Here is a 24,232-nt window from a genome sequence, read left to right on the forward strand (position 1 = left end):
GCAGCAGAATTGCACTCAAACAATTGGCAACCTCATGGCCAGGCATATCCCCGACTCTATCATACCACCAAGCCAGGGGATCAACCCTGATTCAATGAAGAGTGCAGCAGGGCACCAGACATAACCAAAAATGTGGCGTCAACCTAGTGAAGCTACAGCACAAAACTATTTGCGTGCCAAACAGCATAAACAGTAAGCAGTGGTAGTTTGGGGTGCCAGGGGAGAGGCTAGGGCAGAGGGAGGTCCTGCGGTTACCTGAATGAAAGGGGCATGCCTGAAGTTAAAAGAGGGTGCTGATGGATGGAAGGGGGGTTGCATCTCCAAGGCCTGAACTGATTATTTCTGGGCTTCCCCCATGCCCGGGAACTGCTCCTGCCAGCCTAAAAATTGGGCTGGGTGGGAGATGGCCCTTAAGCAGTCACTAATTGGCCATTTAAAGGCCTCGATTGGGGCAAGGGCAGGTGGGCTGTCCTAGGCCTCGACCACCCCAGCGTGAAACTGCAGAGGTCAGGGCAGGTAGGAACCCACTGGGAAGCCCATCCAAGAAATTTTGCGCTCACCCACTCCCCCTCTGCCTACAGACCTGCTGGCAGGGAAGTGTAAAATTCAGGCCATTGAGTTCCTGGAAAGATGGGCACAAAGTCAGAAGACAACAACATGTTCAAATACTTTGGAGGGGAAAGAGAGATTGGATATGGAGTGGTTGTTTGCAAGGATGGAAGGGTCAAGGGTTTTTTTGAGGAGAGGGATAATGACAGCAGATTTGAAGGAGAACTTGAGGTGAGGACACCAATAAACAATTATAATTTTATCATAAAAGTGAGGAAAGGAGGTTGGCTGATCAGCATCTTAGTGGAATTAGGATCAAGGGAATTGGAGTCTCACAGACAAGATAAGCTTGGAGAGGGCATGACAAAGGATAGGAGAGAAACTAGAGAAAGATGCAAGCCTAGGGCTAGGGCAGAGGGGAGCCTTAAAGAAAGTTGGGCCTGGTAGTTATGGGATGGGAGAGAAGTGGCAGGGGTTGTTGATCAGATGGTTTCAATCTTGGTCACAAAAAATCCATGGAGGCCAAGTCATTGAATATATTAAAAGCTGTTAGATTTTTGATCTGTAAGGGAATGAAGGATTATGGGGTCAGGCAAGAAAGAGAGGTTAAGGCCACAATCAGTTATTAATTGGCAGAGCAGGCTTGAGGTACAAAATGGCCTACTCCTGTTGCTCCTATTTCTTGTGTTTTTTGTAATTCCCCACCCGAGAGCTCCTCACACTTGTTGTTGAAGGTGAGGGAGATGAGAAAGAAAGGTTTAAGAAGATGGCTTGTAGAGAATCCTGAGTAGTTTTTTCAGACCAGAGCAGGACCCATTAGTGCTTTATATGGTCCAGTTACATCTGGTGGTGAATGGCTAAACCAGTTGTTTGTCGTATCCGTTAAAATCTGCATCCCTTCCAGTTTATTTCCAACCACCACAAAGTGAACTCCAGTTCTGCAAGATGCTAATCTCTATGGGAAATCTTCCGAGGAGAAATTCTTTGATTCAGCTATGCTTCCAGGCCTTAAATTGTTGAAATGGACTGTCACAACCATCCCTTCATCAAAAGTGTAGTTATTTTCTCAGGCAGTGTGATCTGTTATGTATTAATCAGGTTTCTGTATATCTTGTTTATCTCAGAGCAATGCAGTGATGACTAAATCTAAATCCAACAGTTTAGTTACAGAATAATCTCAGAACTTCCAGTAGTTTCAACACATACATATTCTTTGCAGAGAATCCCAGATCCTTTCTGGAACATTCTCAGTGTGGTGTCAGTGTTTAAATCACTAGCTATACCCACAGGTTTAAGCAATCATGCAGTGCACAAAGATCAGTTACCAGGCTAGCATAATCAAACATAGATAACACAAACCATTGAACTCCATCTTCTGAGCACCTGAGAGTAACCAATCCTATGTCTGTACTTTGGCTATTGCCAGTCAGATAGTTTTCCTTTCAAGTCCTTATCTTTTTTAAACACTGAAATCCAAAGATTATTCAGAGTGTGTGTTTGGGGATTGTTTAGCCACCCAGGACCTGAAAAGTGCATACTTCTACTTTACATTTTGACAGTACCACTGAAATTTTTTTGTTCAGTTTCAGAAGACAAAACTACTGATTCAATGTATTGCTATTCAACCTGCCATTGGCAGCAAGGGTAAATACAAAGAATCTATCAATAAATACACCACATGTCAGGTACCTCTATCTGGATAACTAACTTGTCTGTGTGCAAGATTGTCTGAAGCATCCTTGATAAATAAGTTCCTTGCACATTTCTTTATTTCACTCAGTGCTGTTGGGGATGCAGAAGACTTAAACAGGGGCAGTGACCATAATTGTAATAATGATGTAATGATTCCACAATACACATGTTTAAGCATCCTGCCTTTTGCTAAGGACACTCTTCAGCTACATAAGACATTTTATTTCCCAGGTAAGGTGTCTAATCTTACACTCAAATTCAGGAATTAACCCATCCACTAGGCATCCCATCTTAAGATGTCATGTAGGGCATTGCTCATCCAACAACATTGGGCAGGATTTTTACCTCATCGGCTGGACGGGCCTGGGAGCAGCCGCAAAACCGACCACTGCCCGCGATTGGGCCCTGACCACGATTTCACACTGAGGCCAATTAATGGCCAGCCATCGTGAATTGTGTGCTGCAATGCTCAGCGCTGCCGGGATGGGGCGGGAAGAGGGCGGGCACAGAATTTTGTGCATGTGTCCAGGTGTGCGCACTGAAAGCTCCCTGAAGGCACAGAGCTCCCTCAGGGAGCTGAAGATGTATAACATTACAAATAAAGATTTAAAAAATAAGGTAAACATGTCCCCTCATGTGACTCTGTCACATGAGCAAGGACAGGTTATAAATGAAATTTAAACATTTTTATTTTATTTTTCATTAACATCGGAAACCTCATCCTGCCTGTGGATGAGGTTTCCTCAAAAAATACAAAAGGGCACTTGTCCTTTTCGGCCGCCCGCCAACCGAACAGTTGGAAGGGCAGTGAAAAATATGATTTAATTAATTGATTAAGGGCCTTAATAGGCCTCTTAATTGTCCACGGGCACACTGCTGCCTCTTGCACGCACCCACTAAGCGAAATATTGCAAGAGTGAGCAATGATGTTGGGATGCTTGCCCGACATCATCGCGTACTATTTTACTCTCGTTCGGGTTGAGTATGCACCCACTCGACAAGGGAAAAATTCTGACCATAGTGTCAATAAACAAAATCTCATGCTGGTATTTGGAATTAGTTAATCCTATTTCATAGGTTTTTAACATATGTATAACATATATTAGCGATTGAAGTTGGTTTGAAAACAAATTCTATTAGGGTTCATATTGCAGCCATGTTGCCTCTCTATTAACTCTTATTTTTTGGCTAGGTAATTTCCAACTGGCGTCTGGGTTTATGTAGGCTACCTAGAAAATTGCATTCACCTAGACCTCTGTTGATTCCAAAATTGAGTCCTCAACCTATGACCATCACAGAATATCCACATTTGTATCCAAGGTTCTACAAGAACCAAATATGGCTGTGAGCACAGCCATATGATGTGAGCACAGATCACTCACTTATCAGCAATGCCCAGAACACCAAGTCATATTTTATAGAGTTCTTATCTTGCTTAGTATCTAGTATGCCACGAGAATTCACTTCCCTTTCAGATGCCAGAGCACTCCAAATATGAGTGCAAGAATCTATATGATGATTTGGGTTAATTAAAAAAGTGCAAATATCCGTCTGAATGTGAGAAAATGCCATATAGCACAAAAGCCTCACACATACATTTAAATTTCCCTGGTTTCCTCTAAGCTGCATTCACTCATTGGGACATAATCATTCAGGTATTTGTAATAAAGCTTTTATTATTTAGAAGCTATCTCCATTCAATGAATGGCCCATCAGAAATCTCAATTACAATGAAGAAAAATTAGGTTATGCTCCCAGTGCTGAATAAATAATTGTACAGTTGAAGGAGTCATCTTGAAAAGCAATCTCACAGCTTTATTTTCTTGGAACAAAGTCAGGTAAGACACAAGATTTGTCACCATTAGAATGTGTTGCATGAATGGAGGTCAGATAATTCAGTCACAAATACATTTTTGGAAGAAATATGCATATGTACTTCCACAAAACTTAAAAACTATATAAATTAGTCTCATTTTTAGTTCAGCTTAAGAGCATTGTGACTGAGTAATAGCTTGTTCTGCCTATTTATCTAGTTCCTTTTGCAACAAACAGCATTACAGTCCTCAATATATAAAATAATAGATACTGCACACTTTCTACTGGCTATTGTTTGAAAAGTAGCTCAGACCTTCTGTTCACTGACAAAACGTAAACATAGAACTTTCCAGCTGCTGGCTGCAGTACGGACATTAGACTGCTTTCTCAGACAAGTAAACCCACAGAAACTAAAGAGAACAGATGATTGCATCTCATCTCATTATTATAGATCAACGGCCTTCATCAATATTAAATGGATGGCTAAACTTTGACAATGATAAAGGTGTCTGTAATTGATGTGACAGCTGCAAAGAATTAACGCCTTGGGCTGCTTTCCACTGATTTGGCACCTGATGGACCCCTATGAAATCAACCAATCTGGATCAAAATTGATAGATTATCTGTTCAGAACCACCATCCATATCCTAATTAATACCTCAGACAGCATTAGTTTTCACATGTACACTGATGGCATCCAACCCTGCCTTAGACCTCTCTCAACTCCTCCACTATTACTAAATCATCAGACATGCTTATCTGACATCCAGTATTAGAGGAGCATAAATTTCCCCCGATTAAGTATTGGGATGATTGAAGCTATTGTGGCCGAAGCCCAAAGTTCTGTTTTATCCTCTTTACACCTCTCCACCTTGCTTTCCTCCTTTAAGAAGCTCCTTAAAACCTATTTCTTTGTCCAAGCTTTTAATCATATGACCTAATATTTTCTTACGTGATTCAGTGCCATTCTTAGACTTACAATGCTTCTGTGAAATGTTTGGGACATTTCATTATATTAAAGTCACTATATATTATTAAGAAACAAGAATTTAATTTAATCCGGGTGAGGGCCAAGGACTCCATTTCCCGGCAGACCCAAAAGTTCCAAGCATGCGTGGTGTGTGGCAGGGTGACAGGCTGCACATGCACCATCTAGTTTGTTTTTTTTCCCAGTTAAAGGGCTAGGTCACTGGATACACCAGGAGTGCGCCTGCATGGCCAGAAAACAAGGATCATCATTCCCAGGTTTGGCTCCATAACACGGGGTGTCCCAGGATTGAGAGAGGGAAGCCAGAGTGGGGGAAATCCAGAGAAAAGGTCCCAAAGAGAGAGGACCCAGAGAGGGAGACCATCAGGGAAGGAGCCACTGGGAGAAGGTCACCGGAAGGAACCACCGGGGAGAGAAACCAGTGGGGAGAGGAGCAAAGAAAGAGGCTCCAGGCAGCAAAAGTGCTGTTGTTGGCAGGCTCCAGGTGGTAAGGGCTGAGAAGAAGCCCTGGAGAGCTAAAAAGGCAACAGAAGATCAGTGACTCGGCTGCAGGTTGTTAGGATAAATGTCCCCTTTGGAACAGCGATGTTCTGTATGGCATGGCTGAAGAGTTGGAGTTATGCATGTGAGTCGGTTCTGGAGTACAGCCTTGGGAAGCCAGTGGAATGTAGTCTCAAAATAAATTAAACCATCAGGAGGTGAGCAGTCATTGAGCCAGTGTAACTCAGAGTTTAAATAAAACAGAAAAAAGATGATTATGAATGTCAGGAGAGAGATTCAGTTAATAATCAGGAAGATTATGGCAAGTACCTGAGGGAATTGAAAAAGCTAATATAGGAGGCGTTGAGAGGTTATGAGAAAGATTATCAGATAACATAAGTTCAATTCTAAAATGTTTTATAAAGATATAAAAAAGAAAGCAACTGACTAGGGAAAAATTGGGGCTATTAAAGACCCAAGGACAAACTTTAAATGTAGAATCTGACGACATAGATAAAGTATTAAATGAGTGTCTCGCATCTGTCTTTAAAATGGAAGTGGATGATGTGAAGGTTACTTGGGTTTATAAATAGAATATAAAAGTAAAGAGATTGTGCTAGTGGGAGTAAAAGTGTATAGGGGATAGGAAGGAAAGTGCAGTAAAGGCTGCAGTTAGATCAGTCATGACCTTATTGAATGGCAGGCTCGAGGGGCTGAATAGCCTACTGCTCTTGGTTCATATGTTCTAGAATTTTAAAATTAATCTCTAGTTAGGCCTTAGCTGGAGTATTGTGGACATTTCTGGTCACCACACTTCAGGCAAGATATAACGGCCTAAGTTTACCAACATATTGCTGGGGATGAGAGACTTCAGTTATGAGGAGACATTGAAAGAAAGTTAGGACTGTTCTCCTTGGCAGATGAGTAGGTTAAAACTCCTGCACCAAGTCTGAGCTGGTTCTTTCAAAGACCAATCCAGTTAGTCTAACTCCAGCTCCCTCCCCAAATTCTTGCAAGTTTTCTCCTTTGAGTATCTATCCAATTCTCTTTTGAAAACTATTACTGAAACTGTTCACTGCCTCTGGTTCTTTTGCTGATCATCTTAAATTGTACCGTTTGATTAGTGACATTTCAGCCATTGGAAAGTTTCTCATTACTTACTCTATTCAAACCCTTCATGAGTTTCAAACATGTATATCAATTCTCCTTTTAATTTTGTCTTCCCTAATGAAAACAATCCCAGCGTCTTCAGTCTATCCACATTAATTGTAATTATTCTCCTTGTTCTTCCTACCAAAGGTGTCAGTGTACTCCAAGTCCCATGACAGTAGAAGTATGGATGAGACAATTGGGAGGCCTTATTATGTGACAGAGGAATGCCAGCTGTCCATTGAGTGGAAACTCATTCTCCCCTTTTGTCTGCAGGGGAAAATGGTCCACAACACCAGAGCACATTCAAAGATGAGCGGTGGAGAGCCAGACATTAGGTCCTCACACCAGCAGGCAAGGAGGCTGTGGAACTGGCCGAAGGGCAGGGTAGATTGAGAAGCAGGGACGGAAGGATAAAATAATGAAGAAGCCCAAAGCTTGGTGTTAACTAGAGGGCAGAAAGGAGATTTGGAATGAGAGAGATGGGAAGAGGGAATGTGAACACCGTAAACCTAACTGTTTTTGTTCTCCAGTGCAGATTTTCGGGGACTGGAGGGACAACCTGCTGCATCAATCGGGACTCTGCAGTTCGCCTCTGAGAAGAAGGGTGCTGAAGCCTCAGAGGTGGCAACATCAAAACTTTACCCAGCACCCTCCACCAGTGCAGACACATTCACCTCGGTCATGTTTAGAATCAGAGTCATGTACTGGTGAGCACATTACAGGCATGCTGTAGCAGCTGATGAAGGCTGTGACAGCCGAGGGTCCTGACAGTTGGAGCAATGTTGGAGTTCAGGCCTACGCTGAGCCCCAGGCTGACAAAAGGCCTCTGCTGATGGCCACATCTAAACTTCTGGAGCTGCAGCAACAGTCAGGGAAGCCATACATGTTTGATGGAGGAGTTCGTCCAGGCCATGATTTGTATCAGATCTCAAATGCGTGAGTGCATGACTCCCTCCATGGAGAGGCTGGTGACCATCATGGAGGGCCAAATTCAGCAGACCACTCAGTGGATGCCAGATATGTGCTCGTACCTGCATACCATCACTCTAGCCATGAACTCTATGCAGCAATGGCCAGGTGAGAGGGGAACATGGTGCCTGGACTCCCCTTCAGGTGCTCCTCCACCTCCAGTAGACAGGGAGGTACCCATTACACCTAGAGGAAGGAGGTCCACCAGCATGCCGCGCCTGAGGGGCCCTCTCAAGGCGCTTCGAGGGTGATCAATCACATCTTAGCCCCTTTGCTAATGATCCCAGTGCCTCCAGTAGTTGCAGGCTCAGAGGATGCACCTGCAGCTGTGCAGGAGCCCCACAGCATGCCAGGACAGTCCAAGGGCATTTCAGGCAATGGGGCATCACACTCAGCAGCCAGGCTCCTACTCGGCTGTCAGGCTCGCATCACTTTGCAGCATTTGTTAACACATGAGAAAGGTACATTGGTACACCAGGGTGGCATGGATGGTTAAACTTTATATATTTTCTAGTAATGTGTAATTAAATAGTGTTGTTTCCTTTATTCCTGTGTGTTGTATGCTTGCACAATCATATGCAAGTCTGTATGGGAGAAGGTGGAGTATTGCCTTCTCCGTGGTTGCGTTAGTTAACATGGGAGTAACTTGATGACGGACCTGGTGAGTAGTGATTGTGATAAGATGTAGAGGTAACTGATGTGTAGGGACTGAGGTATAATGCAGAGAGTTCAACAACGGCATCATGCCTGCTGGAATTGATTGTGAATAAAGGAGTAATGGATCTCTCTTGCATGAATCTCCATTACTCTTGCATCGGGTGTTGGGAAGTATAACTCTTATAGAGTATAATATTACGGGATCTCTAGAAACAGGCGTTGTTCCTGAATCTCCCTGTCGCTGAAACGGAATCTTTAACTGCACTCTCTCCGGCATATCAACCGATGTCAAAGACATTTCCAATTTCGTGTGCTTCCTCTTGTAAAGATAATAGGACTACGCCTATTATCAGAAGGGTAATGTGCCCTGTCGTAACAAGATGGACGGCACATATCACGCAGCAGCGTGAATAATCCACTCATCATTTGACTGAACCAGATAATGCACGTGAGTGTTGCCTAAGAACTGAATGCACACCTTAAGTATATGTCTTTGGTGGTTGCATACCACTTGGATGTTGATAGGATGGAATCCCTTCCTGTTAATAAAGGCTGTAGATTGGTTCCAGGGAACCTTGATTACCACATGGGTTTAATCGATCACAGCACTTGTGGGAAGACTGCATTTGCCCCGAAGCCCACAAACCTCTCTACCTGGCTCTCTAATCAAACCCATAAAACATATTTACAGAGTTGCACCTTACTTCTTCATCTGTTGGAGCTAGTTAAAAGCCATTACTTAATAGGGCTTCACTAGGATTCAATTTATCCAAAAGCTACAACTTGCAATACACTTTGAAATTAATTCTCACCTTGAGAAGATTATTTGCAAAACAAAGGCACTTAACTCAAACAACAAAAAGCAAGCTGCAAAACATATATACAAAAGCATGCCAACAGGTCCCCTGTTATTGCCAGGGCGAGGACTATCCTGTTTATATTATGCCAGAAGTAATAGTCCAGTGCTCCATGTTAACTATTTGTAAGCCTTGGGTGTGCTTGCTTTCCTAGGGACACATGCCTGTTAATAATCATCTCTACTTTTTGCACTTCATACAGAATTAAAAGAACATAAGTCATTCAACAGCAAAAACAATTGTGTTTATACAGTATCTTTAACATAGTAAAATGTTCCATGGTGCTTCACAAAGTGTTATCAAACAAAATTTGACACTGAATCACCTAAGACCATAGACCATAAGACATAGGAACAGAAATTAGGCCCTTTGGCCCATTGAGTCTGCTCTGCCATTCAATCACGGCTGATAAGTTTCTTAACCCCATTCTCCTGCCTTCTCCCCGTAACCTTTGATCCCCTTATCAATCAAGAACCTATCTATATCTGTCTTAAATACACTCAATGTCCTGGCCTCCACAGCCTTCTGTGGCAATGAATTCCATAGATTCACCACTCTCTGGCTAAAGAAGTTTCTCCTCATCTCTGTTCTAAAAGGTCATCCCTTTACTCTGAGGCTGTGCCCTTGGGTCCTAGTCTCTCCTACTAATGGAAGCATCTTACCCATGTCCACTCTATCCAGGCCTTTCAGTATTCTAAGTTTCAATCAGATCCCCCTCATCCTTCTAAACTCCATCAAGTATGGACCCATAATGTGATGTTAGAGCAGATGCTCAAAAGCTTGATCAAAGAGATAGGTTTTAAGGAGCATCTCAAAGGAGGAAGGAGTGGTAGAGAGGCAAAGAGGTTTAGGAATGGAATTCTAGAGCTTAGGGTCTTGGCAGCTGGAGGCACAATCCGGGATGCTCAAGAAGCGAGAATTGGAAAATGTGGATGTCTTAGAGGCTTGTAGGGCTGAAGATATTACAGAATTAGGGAGGGCGAGACCACAGAGGGGATTTGAAAACAAAGATGAGAATTTTTTAAATGGGAATTTAAAATTTCTCCCATTTAGTTGGAGGAGCTATTTTGAGTGTGGCTTCTTAAAAGAACCTACCTTTAGGCTAAAGAAATACAGGAACCTACAGTTTAAAAAAAACTTCAATTTGTCAAAGTCACATCCAAAATTACAACTACAGAAAAGGCCTCTGACCAAAGAGATTTTTATTACATGCGTTTTACCTTTATCTGTTGCTGCTTTAGTAAAAATTATTAGTGAAATTCTGGGAAAGAGTAAATCATGGGGCAGAATTTTCTGCCTGTTGGGCGGGTGGAGCTGGAGCAGGCACAGACAGGTGTGGACCCGATCGGCAACCACGATTGGGCCTATGCCACCATTTTACACGGACGGGCCAATTAAGGCCCACCCAACATATTTGCCAACTCCCATGGATAGCGGGAATGTGCGGGTGGTGGTGGGCGTGCACAGACCGCTGGGTCCAATGGCGACCCGGCAGTCTGTTTAAAGGAAGGCCTGGCAGCCTCCTGTAGGCCACTTCAAGGTCACACCACAGGGGGTCGGCTAAACAGGGCACGCTGGAGGGAAGGGCAGAGGAGCAGGCCAGGCTGCAGGGTCAGCCACAGGAGCAGGGCAGGCTGCAGGGTAGGCCAGTGGGGGGCCAACGTGCCCTTCACTTCTTAGATGAATGCCTTGCTGCTTTCCTCGAGGAGGTGGCAGAATGGCAGGAGGTGTTGGTCCCCCAGGATGGGAGGAGGCGCAACCCCCCCCCACGTGACCAAATGTGCCTGGGAGAAGCTGGTGAGCTCCCGTGACATGGTGCAGCACACCTGGATCCAGTGCCATAAGCGCTTCAACGATTTGTTGTGCTCTGGAAGGGTGAGTACCATGTTGGCATTGGGCATTTAACCCGGCAGGTAGCCTTAGCCTTTGAGGCCCCCCCCACAAGTCTTACTGTCGTGACTGCATTGAATCATATTGGGCATTTCTCCTACGCTGGGGGGGCAAGCAGATAGTGCCCATGCTTAGATCAGTCTGAGTGGCTCATGAGGAGATGAGCTCTCCCCCACACCATGTGTTGCTCTTAGTCACACATTACTAGTCTGGGGGCAACCTGCAGGAGATGCAGCTAGGTGCATACTCAGAACTCCAACACATGTCCTATTCACGGTAATGAGGTGGTGAAAGGGGAGCCTCAAGGTGTCGTGGCCAAGAACCATCTGCTGCCCTCAACGTTGCACATAGTTATGCTTCCTTGCTATGGGAACAAAGACCGCATGTTTTCTAAAGTTATGTATGCAGAATGTGTCCAAGGTGGCCGTTGGTGGTATTGGGAGCAGGTGTACTATCTTTGTGACTGATCAGCAGTAGCGGGGAGAGGAGGCACTGGAGACCTGATATGGCCCACTGTGGTTGGGGTGCGGCGTGCATATGCAGAGTCCATGTGTGATTAGCTGCAATGAATGGTCTCCTCTGTTTTTCAGGAGAAGAATGCTCATAATACGTTGGTGCGTGCAAGGACTGAGGCAGTCAGGCTCACCTCCTCATGTTAAGCCTCTTCGAACAGGAGGCCCTGGAGCTCGAGTGGTGCCATGCACCCAGGTCAGTTGGTGTCGGTGAGGCTGGGGTGGAATGACCAGGTATTTGAGGCCAACAGTGAGATTTGCAATGTCCTCCCAACATCCATAGCACTGATGATTGTTTAATTTGTTATTGTTGCAACATTGCTCAGTCACAGAATGATAGAGTCAGAGGTGTGGATCATAGATAAAAGGTCCTTTGGCCCTTCAAGGATGCTCGCATTAAACATGTTCGAAGTCTTCTAATCCCATTTCCCAGCATTATGTCCATGGCCTTGTATGCCATGGCATCGCAATTGCACATCCAACTACTAATTACATGTTAGGAGGGTTTCTGCATCCACCACCCTTTCAGGCAGTGTTCCACATTCTCAACACCCACTGTGTGCAAAAGTTGCTCATCACATCCCCTGTCAACCTCATGCCCCTTATCTTAAATCTATGCCACTTGGTTACTGATCCCTCCGCCAAAGGGGAAAAGTTCTTTTCTGTTGACCCTTTCTATGCCGCTCATAAGTTTATACACCTCAATCATGTCGCCCCTCAATCTCCTCTGATCCAGGGGAAATAACCCCAGTCTATGCTATCTCTCTTCATAAGTCAAACTCTCCAGCCGAGCCAGCATCCTGATCAATGACCTCTGCACTCTCTCCACTCCAATCACATCCCTCCCGTGAAGCACATTTCAGAACTGCACGCAGAACTATAGCTGTGGCCTAGCCAACGTTTTCTGTACTTGGAACATTACCTCCCTGCTCCTATTTTCTATGCCTCGGCTAATAAAGGCAAGTATGGCTTCTGCCTTCTTAAATGCCTTATGTTCCTGTCCCACTACCTTAAGGGATCTGTCAACATGCACACCAAGGTCCCTCTGATCCTTGTTACTTCCCACGGTCCTACCATTCATCGTGTATTCCTGTGCTTTGTTTGTCCTGCCCAAGTGCATGACCTCACACTTAGCCACATTACATTCCATTTGGCATTCATCAGCCCATTTGACCAGCCTGTCTATATCCGCCTGTAATATAAGGCTATCTGCCTCACTATATGCCACCCCACCAATGTTCATGCGCTTAACCTTCCAGAGCCAATGCACATAATGAGCTGGGGGAAAGAGATGAAGTATGTCACTGTGTGCACGCTAACTGATCTACTGTCCTTGTTGTTCATTTCAGCATCATCAGAGCATGGCCGCCAGGAGGAATTGCAGCTGCCCCCTCTCACACCTGAGGGCCCTTAAGTGTCACCTGCATCACACCATTTCTGCGAGGCAGGAACCAGTGCAGATACTAGCACCTTGGTGGGATTTGGAACATTGTCAAGGGTCCCGGGGCACCAGCGGAGAGGGCACTTCACAATCGCTGGAGGAACTGGCAGAGATAGATTGTCAATGGCACTAGCAGTCAGAGGACTGCAGGAGACCAGGCACATGCTCAGTCAGTGCGTGATGATGTGACTCTGGAGTCATCTGCAATGCAGCAGCTGCAGGAAATGCAGCCAAGTGTGCAGGAGCATCTGGGAATGATACATGAGGCTGTGCTTCGTTTGCTGTCTATGGTGGAGGAGTCCACGTGGAGCATCAGTGAAGCAATCAGCTTCATGGCAGAGCGTTATGCTTCCTCCATGGAGAGAGTGGCAACTCCCGTGGAGAGGCTCCTCCAGGAGAGGAATCAGATTTTCCTGGGGTGACGCTCGGACCTGCAAGCCCTCACAGTGCCAATGGCCACAGCTGGTCAGTGTCAATGTGGGAAGTGGTGTGGGCTTCAAGCTTTCCATCTCGTCGCCCATCCATCCACGGTGAGCAGGGAGGTCCGAGGCGACCTCACATCGACGCAGCAGCTCCCTGTCATATCTGGGGGCTCCTCTCATGGCGCTCTGGATGAGGGCACCAGCTGCTCTGCCCTCTCCTAGTGACCATTTCATCTGGTGAGGCTGCAACGCCTGGGGAGATGCCCGCTGTGCAACTGGCAGATCCCTCCCAGGCGGGCCCAGCACAGGCTCCATGGGCCAGAGGACGACTGCCAAGGTAATCGAGGCCAACAGGACAGCAGAGTCAGCAGGCTGTCTCAGAAGCCACTCTGAGCGATGAGGCAGCACCAAGACATAGCACCATAAACGAAAGCATAAAGAACCTTAGGCACACCATGGGTTTCTCACTGGTGCTTTTGTGTTGGCTTGAGATTAGGTCCTTATAATTTTTTCTGCTTGCTTAATGTTTAAGATAAATGTCATGAGTGTTTGTTTGGACATTCAAGTTTATGTCCAAAGCCCTTAGTTCCTGCTGATGACCTGACAGATTTTGCACTTAGATGCCGAGTTTGGAAGCACCAGGCAAGGCTGGTCCTGTTGATCCATTTGTGTTGAGCTAGCTGAAGGTTCATTGGATTAAAGCCTCCTGGGTGTCCCTGCCTCCTTGGTGTAGTCCCGAGTCAGTGTCTATTCCCTCAGCAATTCCATGTGCTTGCTCATCCTCAGAATCAGTGCTGGACTCATTGTGTGCAGCCACATCCACTGCGTCAATGTCTTCATCGTCCACTACGTCCCCCCTTTCCAGCGCAAGATTACATAGGGCGCAACATGCAACCACTATCACCGACACACCATCTGGGGGGTACTGGAGTGCGCCCCCTGAGCAGTCCAGACATCGGAAGCACATCTTGAGAAGACCGATGGCTCTCTCCATCACAGCCCTTGTGGAGGCGTGGTTCCTATTGTAGCACTGCTCAGTTTCTGTTCTTGGATGGCAGAGAGGCATCATGAGCCACCTTCTGAGGGGATAGCCCTTGTCACCCAGCAGCCAGCCATCAAGCCGAGCTGGAGCACTGAAGAGCCCCGACACCTGGGAGTGTCTGAGGATGTAGGCGTCATGGAAGCTGCCTGGGTACCTTGCACAGACTTGTGGAATCAGCATCCTGTGATCACACACTATCTGCACGTTCATGGAGCGGAATCCCTTCCTGTTGATGAAGGCACCGGGCTTACCTGCTGGCGCCTTGATGGCCACATGTGTGCAGCCTATTGCACCCTGGATGCGGGGGAAGCCAGCAATGGCCGCGAAGCCTCTGGCTTGCAGTGCCTGGCTTGCCTGGTCCCAGCAGAAGTGGATGAAGGTCAGTGCACCTCTGAACAGAGCGTCTGTGACCTGCTTGACACAAGTGTGGACAGCTGATTGGAAGACACCGCAAAGATCACCCTTGGCCTTGGAAGGAGCCAGAGGCATAGAAGTTGAGGGCAACTGTGACCTTCAGAGCCACTGGCATGAAGTGTCTGCGCATACAGTTAGGGGAGATCCCAGGGCCAATCATCTGACAGATGCAGTTGACTGTTTCCCTTGACAGTCAGAGCCTCCTTCGGCACTGCACCTCAGTCATATTGAGGGAGCTACTTCGCCTCATGCATATCCTGGCAGCAGGATAGTGGCGTCTTCTGCGGTCCCTTCCACCTTGGACTACCTCTTGATTCTGCACCCCTTGCGCCTGCGCCTGTACTCCCCTGGAGGCTGAATGTGTACTCCTGGCCTCCTCCTCATTCTGGCCCTCCCTTCCCCTTCAGTGGACATGCCAGAAGCCATACCCAGGCTAAGAGGAGGCCTCCGGAAAGATGCAGGCCCGCTAAAGATTATTGATTCTAGAGTGCTGACCTGAAGGTTCAAAGTACACAGAATGCTGCTGGAATTCATTCTGAACTGCTGCAGATCACATAGGCAAGTTTAAAAAACTTTTTCCAATAAATACTTCACAGACCAGATTGACAATCCCACTGAGCCCTCTTATCCCGCTCGTGGATCAGTTTAATAGAAAAGTCTCTTACCTCCCTGCCTGTTGCACCTGTGCACCAACCCGAAGATCATACTGGCGTCTGAAAATCGCTGTCGATTGATGAATTAAGGGCCTTAACTAGCCCGTTAATTAATGGCAGACGTGCGTCGAACTTCATCTCATGCCCACCCTGCGAAACATCGCGATGGCGCGGTGACATCGGGGTGCTCACTCGACATCACCGCACGTCATTTTAAGTCAAACAGAAAATTCTGCCCATGGACAAAATATAATGGATGCACGATGGAATAAAAACTTACCGCATAATGATCACCTGGGCATAAACGAGCAAAACCAATCAAACCTAAAAATTCACAGGAGGAAGGCAGTTAGTATTCAGACTAATTTCCGATCACATTTTTGCTAGGTAAACCAATGTGTGTAGCGCCATTTATTACCACAGGTAACAAAATAATGACAGATTTCCATTTCCATAACAGCTTTCATGACATCTGAACATCCAAAAGTTCTTTAAAGTCAATGAAATACTTTTAAAGTGTATTCACTGTTGCAATGAAGCAACATGGCAGCCAATTTGTGCATGACAGGGTTCCATAAACAGGAATGAAGTGTGTGAATAGATAGTCTTTTTTAGTGATACTGGTTAAGGGTTAAAAATTGGCCAAGACACCAGGAGAGCTCCTCTGCACTTGTTTGAATGGGATCTTTTACAGGTCATCGAGAGGTCAGGCTGGGCCTCACTACAGTCCCATTCAAAAGAGAGTACACATGAACTTATGAACATACGAATTAGGAGCAGGAGTAGGCCACTTGGCCCCTCGAGTCTGCTCTACCATTCAACAAGATCATGGCTGATCTGAATGTAACCTCAACCCTACATTCCTGACTACCCTTTATAACCTTTCACCCCCTTGTTAATCAAGAATCTATCTAGCTCTGTCTTAAAAATATTCAAAGAATCTGCTTCCACCACCTTTTGAGGAAGAGAATTCCAAAGACACTCAACCCTCCAAGAGAAAAAAATTCCCCTCATCTCTGTCTTAAATGAGCAACCCCTTATTTTTAAACAGTAGTCCCTAGTTCCAGATTCTCCCACAAGAGGAAACATCCTCTCCACATCCACCCTGTTAAGGCCCCTCAGGATCTTAAAGATTTCAATTAAGTCGCCTCTTACTCTTCTAAATTCCAGTAGATACAAGCCTAACCTGTCCAGCCTTTCCTCATAATACAACCTGCCCATTCCTGGTATTAGCCAAGTAAACCTTCTCTGAACTGTTTCTAATGCATTTATATCTTTAAATAAGGGGACCAGTACTGTACACAATACTCCAGATGTGGTCTCACCAATGCCCCGTCCAACTGAAACATAACTTTTGTAATCAATTCCCCTCACAATAAATGATAGCATTCTATCAGCTTTCCTAACTACCTGCTGTACCTGCATAATAACCTTCTGTGATTCAAGCACTAGGACACCCAGATTCCTCTGAATCTCAAAGCTCTGCATTGCCTCACCGTTTAGATAATAAGTTTCCACTTTATTCTTCCTGCCAAAATGAACAATTTTACATTTGCCCACATTATACTACATTTGCCAGATCTTTGCCCATTCACTTAAACTATTTATGTCGCTTTGTAGTCTCCATACATCCTCCTCACAATTTACTGTCCTACCTATATTTGTGTCATCAGCAAATTTAGCAATGATTCCTTTGGTCCCTTCATCCAAGTCATTTATATAAATTGTAAAAGTTTGGGGCCCCAGCACCTATCCCTGTAGCACACCACTCGTCACATCCTGCCAACCAGAAAAAGACCCATTTATGCCAGCTCTCTGCTCCCTGTTAGCTAACCAATCTTCTATCCATACCAACATGTTGCCACCTACACCATGAGCTTTTGTTTTCTGCAATAACTTTGATGTAGCATTTTATCAAATGCCTTCTGGAAATCTAAGTACAGTATATCCACTGGTTCCCCTTTATTCACAGCACATGTAGAGTGTTGAACAAGTACTTCACATCCGTCTTCACCCAAGAGAATGAGGATGAAGGTATGGAACTCAGGGAGAGGGACTGCAAGGTTCTTGAGCAAATTGATACAGGGAGTGACAAGGTATTGGAGGTGTTGGCAGGCTTAAAAGTTGAAAAATCTCCAGGTCCGGATGATTTGTGTCCCAGATTGCTGAGGGAGGCAAGGGAGGAGATCGCATGGGCCCTGACCCAAATTTTTAATTCCTCTCTGGCCATGGGGAAGGTGCCAGAGGACTGGTGAACAGCTATTTAAGAAGAGTTGTAGAGATAAGCCAGGGAGCTACTGACCAGTGAGTCTCACGTCAGTGGTAGGGAAACTACTGGAGAAATTCTGAAGGAGAGAATCTATCTCTATGTGGAGAGGCAAAGTTTGATCAGGGATACTCAGTATGGCTTTGTCAGAGGGAGGTCATGCTTAACAAAATTGATTGAATTTTTTGAGGAGGTGACCAGGTGTGTAGATGAGGGTAGTGCAGCTGATGTAGTTTATGTGGAATTCAACAAAGCCTTTGACAAGGTCCAACATGGAAGACTTATAAAGAAGGCAAATGCACATGGGATACAGGGTAATTTGATAAGGTGGATTCAAAATTAGCTTAGTTGTAGGAGACAGAGGGCGATGACAGAAGGTTGCTTTAGCGACTGGAAGTCCTTGTCCAGTGGTGAACCACAGGGATCTGTGCTGGGTCCCCTATTATTCGTCATTTATATAAATGACATAGATGACTATGGTGGGGGGGGAGGTGGGGTGGGGGGAAAGAGTAGGATTTGTAAGTTTGCAGATGACACAAAGATTGGGCAGGTGGTTAACAGTGAGGTTGAGTGTCTTGGGCTACAGGAAGATATAGATGGGATGGTCAAATGGGCAGAGAAGTGGCAGATGGAATTTAACCCTGAAAAGTGTGCGGTGATACACTTTGGAAGGAGTAATTTGACAAGGAAGTAGTCAATGAATGGCATGACTGTAGGAACTTCTGAGGAACAACGGGACCTTGGACCGTGTCCAAAGATCTCTGAAGGCAGAGGGGCATGTTAGTGGGGTGGTCAAAAAGGCATATGGGACACTTGCCTTTATCAATCGAGGCATAAATTACAAAAGTAGGGAGGTCATGTTGGAGTTGTATAGAACCTTGTTGAGGCCACAGCTGGAGTACTGTGTGGAGTTCTGGTTGCCACATTATATGAAGGATGTGATTGCACTGGAGGGGGTGCAGAGGAGATTCACCAGGATGTTGCCTGGGATGAAACATTTAAGTTATAAAGAGAGATTGGATAGACTTGGGTTGTTTTTGTTGGAGCAGAGAAGACTGAGGGGCGACCTGAATGAGGTGTACAAGATTATGAGGGGCATGGACAGGGTGGATAGGGAGCAGTTGTTCCCCTTAGTTGAAGGGTCAGGGGAGACACAAGTTCAAGGTGAGGGGCAGGTTTTGGGGGGATGTGATGAAAAACTTTTTTTACCCAGAGGGTGGTGACGGTCTGGAAAGCGTTGCCTGGGAGGGTGGTGGAGGCGGGTTGCTTCACATCCTTTAAAAAAGTACCTGGATGAGCACTTGGCACATCATAATATTCAAGGCTATGGGCCAAGTGCTGGTAAATGGGATTAGGCAGGTAGGTCAGGTGTTTCTCACATGTCGGTGCAGACTCGATGGGCTGAAGGGCCTCTTTTGCTCTGTGTGATTCTGTGACATGTGATTTTTCAAAGAACTCCAATAAATTGGTTAAACATGACTTCCCTTTTACATAATCATGTTGACTCTGCCTGATTGCCCTGAATTTTTCGAAATGCCCTGTTATAACATCTTTAATAATAGCTTTTAACACATTCCCTATGACAGATGTTAGGCTAACTGGCCTGTAGTTTTCTGCTTTCTCTATCCCTCTCTTTTTGAATAAAGGAGTTATATTTGCTATTTTCCAATCTAATGGAACCTTCCCCGAATCTAGGGAATTTGGGAAAATTAAAACCAGTGCATCAACTACCTCACTAGCCACTTCTTTCAAGACCTTAGTGTGAAGTCCATCTGGACCTGGAGATCGTCAGCCCACAGACCCAACAATTTGCTCAATACCACTTCCCTGGTGATAGTAATTTTCGCGAGTTCCTCCCTCCCTCCCTTCCATTTCCTGATTTCGTGAGTTCCTCCCTCCCTTCCATTTCCTGATTTACAGCTATTTCTGGAATGTTACTTGTGTCTTCTATATTGAAGGCCGAAGCAAAATACCTGTTTAATTCATCCGCCATCTCCCAACTTTCCGTTATCAATTCCTCGGGCATACTTTCTATAGGACCAATGTTCACTTTGATAACACTTTTCTTATTTAAATATCTATAGAAACTCATACCATCCATCTTTATATTACTAGCTAGCTTTCTCTTATACTATTTTTCCCTCCTTCTTAATCTTTTTGTTGTTCTTTACTGTTCTTTATAGTCTTTCCAATCTTCTGACCTGCCATCCGTCTTTCTGTAATTATAAGCTTTTTCTTTAAGTTTGACACTGTCTTTAACTTTTTTAGTTAATCACGGATGGTTGGCCCTCCCCTCGGATTTTTTCTTTCTATTGGAATGTATATATTGTGTATTCTGAAATATCCCTTTAAATGTCTGCCACTGAACTCCTATTGCATATCCCTTAACCTCATTTGCCAGTTCACTTTAGCTAGCTCTGTTTACATGCCTTCATAATTGCCCTTATTTAAGTTTAAAACACTAGTCTTGGACGCACTTGTTTCTCCCTTAAAATGAATGTAAAATTCAATCATATTGTGATCACTGCTACCTAGGGGTGCCTTCACTAGGAGGTCATTAATTAATCCTATCGCGTTGGCCAATACCAGGCCTAGTATAACCTGCTGGCTGGTTGGCTCCAGAATGTGCCATTCTAAGAAACTATCCTGAAAATAATATGAAATCCTCATCTACTCTACGTTTGCCCATCTGATTTTTTTCAGTCTATATGCAAATTAAAATTACCCATGATTATTGCTGTACCTTTCTGGCAAGCTCCCATTATCTCTTCTTTTATACACTGTCCTGTGTAGTTAGTTAGGGGGCCTGTACACCACTCACACAAGTGACTTCTTACCTTTGTCATTCTTCATCTCAACCCGAACTGCTCTACATCCTGGTTTCATGAACTTAGGTCATCCCTCTCTAATGTGCTAATGCCATCATTAATTAACAGAGCCAACTTTTCCTAACTTCCTGTCCTTCCTAAATGTCACATACCCTTTAATTTTCAGGTCCCAATCTATGTCATCCAGTAGCCATGTCTCTGTAATGGCTATTAGATTGTACTTATTTATGTCTATTTGCGCTTTCAGTTCATCATTTTGTTTCAAATGCTACGTGCATTTAGGCACAGAGTCTTTAGTTTTGTCCTTCTATTATTGTTGTAGCGTCTAGCCTTATCTGCTGATTTACTCTTAGATTTGTGTACTCTTGTCCCTTTCTGTCACAGTCTCTTTATCATTTCCCATATTAATACCTGTCTCTCTTGCCTTGTCTCTACTCTTTGGTTTATCACCTTCTGAAATTCAAACCTTTGCCCCCACTATTCAGTTTAAAACCCTCTCTACTTCCCTAGCTGGGCAGCTCACAATGACACTAGCTCCAGCACAGTTCCGGTATAGACCATCCCAATAGTACAGGTCCCACTTTCCCCAATACTGGTGCCAGTGCCCCACAAACCAGAACTCACTTCTCCCACACCAGTCTTTGAGCCATGCATTCATTTCTCTAATCTTATTTGTCCTATGCCAATTTGTACGTGGCTTAGGTAACAATCCAGAACGTTTGAGGGTTTGCTTCTTAATTTGGTGCCTCGCTCATCATAATGACTATGCAGAGCCTTCTTCCTCATCCTGCCTATGTTGTCGGTACCTACACAGATCAAAACAACTGGTTCCTCCCCCTCCAAGTGCAGGTTCCTCTCCAGCCTTGAGCAGACGTCCCAAACCCTGGCACTGGGCAGGCTACAAAGCCGTCTGGTCTCTCGCTCTTTGCTACAGGGAACAGTGTCAATCCCCCTTACTATACGGTCATCTACCAGCATTAAATTCCTTTTTGCTCCCCCCACTTGGATGGCTTCCTGTAACACAGTGCCATGGTCAGTTTGCTCATAAGAACATAGAACATAAGAACAAAGGAGTAGGCAATTTAGCCCCTCGAGCCTGTACCACCATTCATTACGATCATGGCTGATCTCATTTCAGTCTCAACTCCAATTTCCCACCCCTTCCTCATAACCTTTCAACCTATTACTAATTAAAAATCTGTCTATCTCCTCCTTAAATTTATTCAGCGTCCCAGTATCCACTGCACTCCGAGGTAGTGAATTCCACAGATTCACGACCCTTTGAGAAAAGTAATTCCTCCTCATCTGATTTAAATCTACCACCTCTTAGCTTAAAACTATGGCCTCTCATTCTAGAATGCCCCAGAAGGGGAAACATCCGCTCCACGTTTACTTTGTCTATCCCCTTTAGCATCTTATATACCTCAATTAGATCTCCTCTTATCCTTCAAAACGCTAGCGAGTATAGGCCTTTCCAACAGACAGGCTGGACACCAATTAGGAGGAGGATTTCTGCCTAATTGCCCCCTTAGATACTGAAACCAAGTTTACTGGCCTAATTTACAACTGAGATGTGTTAACTCAGTTGTGGCATCTTGTTCCTTCATAAAATCATATTATTTCTTGTGAAGGGCGATTAAATAAATTTTCAGATTAATTTATTTTACTAAATGCCAATGTTAACCTTATTAGTGTCAGCTTTGGTTCTGAGGTGGCACTTTTGTCCCCCACTCTCATCCAAACAAGCTGAGAAAACCCTCAAACCTGTTGGGCAATTGCATAGGCTCACACTCCTGCCCTCTGGGTCCCTTTACCTGCCTCACTCATAGTCACACCCTACTGCACCTGGCCAGTGACCAAATCAGAAGACCCTATCCTAAGTGGTATGACTGTCTCCTGGTCTAAAGCATCCAGGTGACTTTCCCCCTCCCTGATGTGTCGCAGAGTCTGCAGCTCAGCCTCCAGCTCAACGACTCTGAACCGAAGTTCCTCAAGCTGCAAACATTTACTGAAGACGTGTTTGTCCTGGATAACTTTGTGATCCAGGGTGAAGATGGGATTGACTAGGCTGTGATTCTTCCCACAATTGACTGTTTTCCAACACTGTCTAAGGTGATGTATGAAATATGACTATTTGGATGAGGTATGGGAGAACACTAAATGCCTGTAAATCTATACCTTAACTTTTGGAGAGGTTGAGTTGGGGGGGTAAAACTGGCAGAAAAGGAAGCAAAAGAAAGAAATGTAGATAAAGACCATGAGTGAAACATGGTTTCAGGGAAGCCATCCTATTTGTTTATTAAATTGCGCAAGTATGTTGGGATTAAGGATAGACTGTATGAAGGGCAAGGTTTTAACTTTCTCAAAACCCATTCTTGTACACAGAATTAAAATTGGGTCCTAAGTGTATCAGCCAGGACTTATAAGAATATTCTAAAATACTGAACAGCGTACACATTTCATAAAATATTTTGTTTGTTTTATGTGAAACAGGATGTTCTTGTGTTCTTTTTAAAAAGAGGCTTTAAATTTATGTATTTGACCTTTTGGTTGGAGGTAGATTTTGTATTTAAGAAAAAATGTATGAAAGCCTGAAATCTGTCCTTGGCAATATATAACTTGCTGGCCTTTTCACAATTCTTATCAGATATGGGTTATAAACGCTTCTTCGTCAAGAGGGAATCCAGCACCTGTGAACAGAGACCTAATATTGTTTTATAAGCTCATTGAAAGAGCAAAAATTAAGTTTATATCAAATATGTTTGTTCAGTTGGGCAGACCAACCAAAATGAAGTACACAATCAAGCGGCACACAAAGCCCAAACATTTAGTCAAACAGCAAAAAAAAAGTCCTTTGAAATTAGGTTGCACTTGAGCTCCTGAAATCCCTCGAAAGGGAACAGAGCTGTGGGACTCAATCAGATGGAAATTCCTTCCAGACTCTGTGCAGCCCATTGTTTTAAATGTTTTGCGTGAATTACTTGCAGCCACATATAGAAATACACTGATCTGGAACAAAATCCCGTCCCATCACAGATGAAGATGATGCTATGGTGGTTTAAAATATCTCAGGACATTGGTTGTTAATAGTAAGTAAGGGCTGCTGCTGAGAGGGGTGTGCAAGTACGAAGTTCAGAAATAGTGAGAAAAAGTTTGTCAGATAATATAGTGATCCTGTAAATGTGTGGGCCATGATGCCAGCAGCACACATGCCTGTGCCCACCAACACTGGCCCTGTCAGAGTTTGTTGGATCATGAGGGTACACACCAGGGGTGGCCACATGACACTACTTGTGTCTGACTGTCTCATGGTGCTAAAACATCTGATTCTTGGCCACTTTAGGAAATATTTCTGAGCTTCCCCAGATTCATAGGAGTGCCAATCCCCCATCACCTTGCTGTGCAAAACTGATCCCTGGCCTAGACCATCCCTCCACTAGTAGCGTCCACATCCACCTATCTGGAAGGCTATGTACTTCATCATAATTGGTATAACAGTATTCAGACCTGCTCTGAGACTTTCCTCAATTCTTTACTAGCTGGGGATTCATAGTTTTCTACGTGCTGAGTATATTCTCCCTTATCTCCAATTTCTGACAATAGAG

At 44.7% G+C, this 24,232-nt stretch overlaps 1 protein-coding gene and 1 non-coding gene across 14 annotated transcripts in view; both read right to left on the reverse strand.

Moving 5' to 3' along the window:
- The window catches only part of ripor3 (RIPOR family member 3), a 318,751-nt gene that overhangs the window by 115,897 nt on the left and 178,622 nt on the right, over positions 1-24,232 (reverse strand). For 12 of the 13 annotated variants that reach the window (XM_041203685.1, XM_041203684.1, XM_041203694.1 and 9 more), the window contains one exon: positions 15,814-15,857. The exons of the other annotated variant lie outside the window; for it this stretch is intronic. In XM_041203685.1, coding sequence (XP_041059619.1) covers positions 15,814-15,857 — 44 coding nt within the window. The remainder of the gene's footprint in view (positions 1-15,813; positions 15,858-24,232) is intronic. 13 annotated transcript variants of the gene reach the window in all.
- On the reverse strand, positions 8,650-8,749 carry LOC121287667. The gene has a single exon (XR_005945207.1). It is a non-coding gene; the product is annotated as a small nucleolar RNA U13 (small nucleolar RNA).

The sequence above is a fragment of the Carcharodon carcharias genome, chromosome 14 (genome assembly GCF_017639515.1).
Source record: "Carcharodon carcharias isolate sCarCar2 chromosome 14, sCarCar2.pri, whole genome shotgun sequence".
In the NCBI taxonomy this organism is placed as follows: Eukaryota; Metazoa; Chordata; class Chondrichthyes; order Lamniformes; family Lamnidae; genus Carcharodon; species Carcharodon carcharias.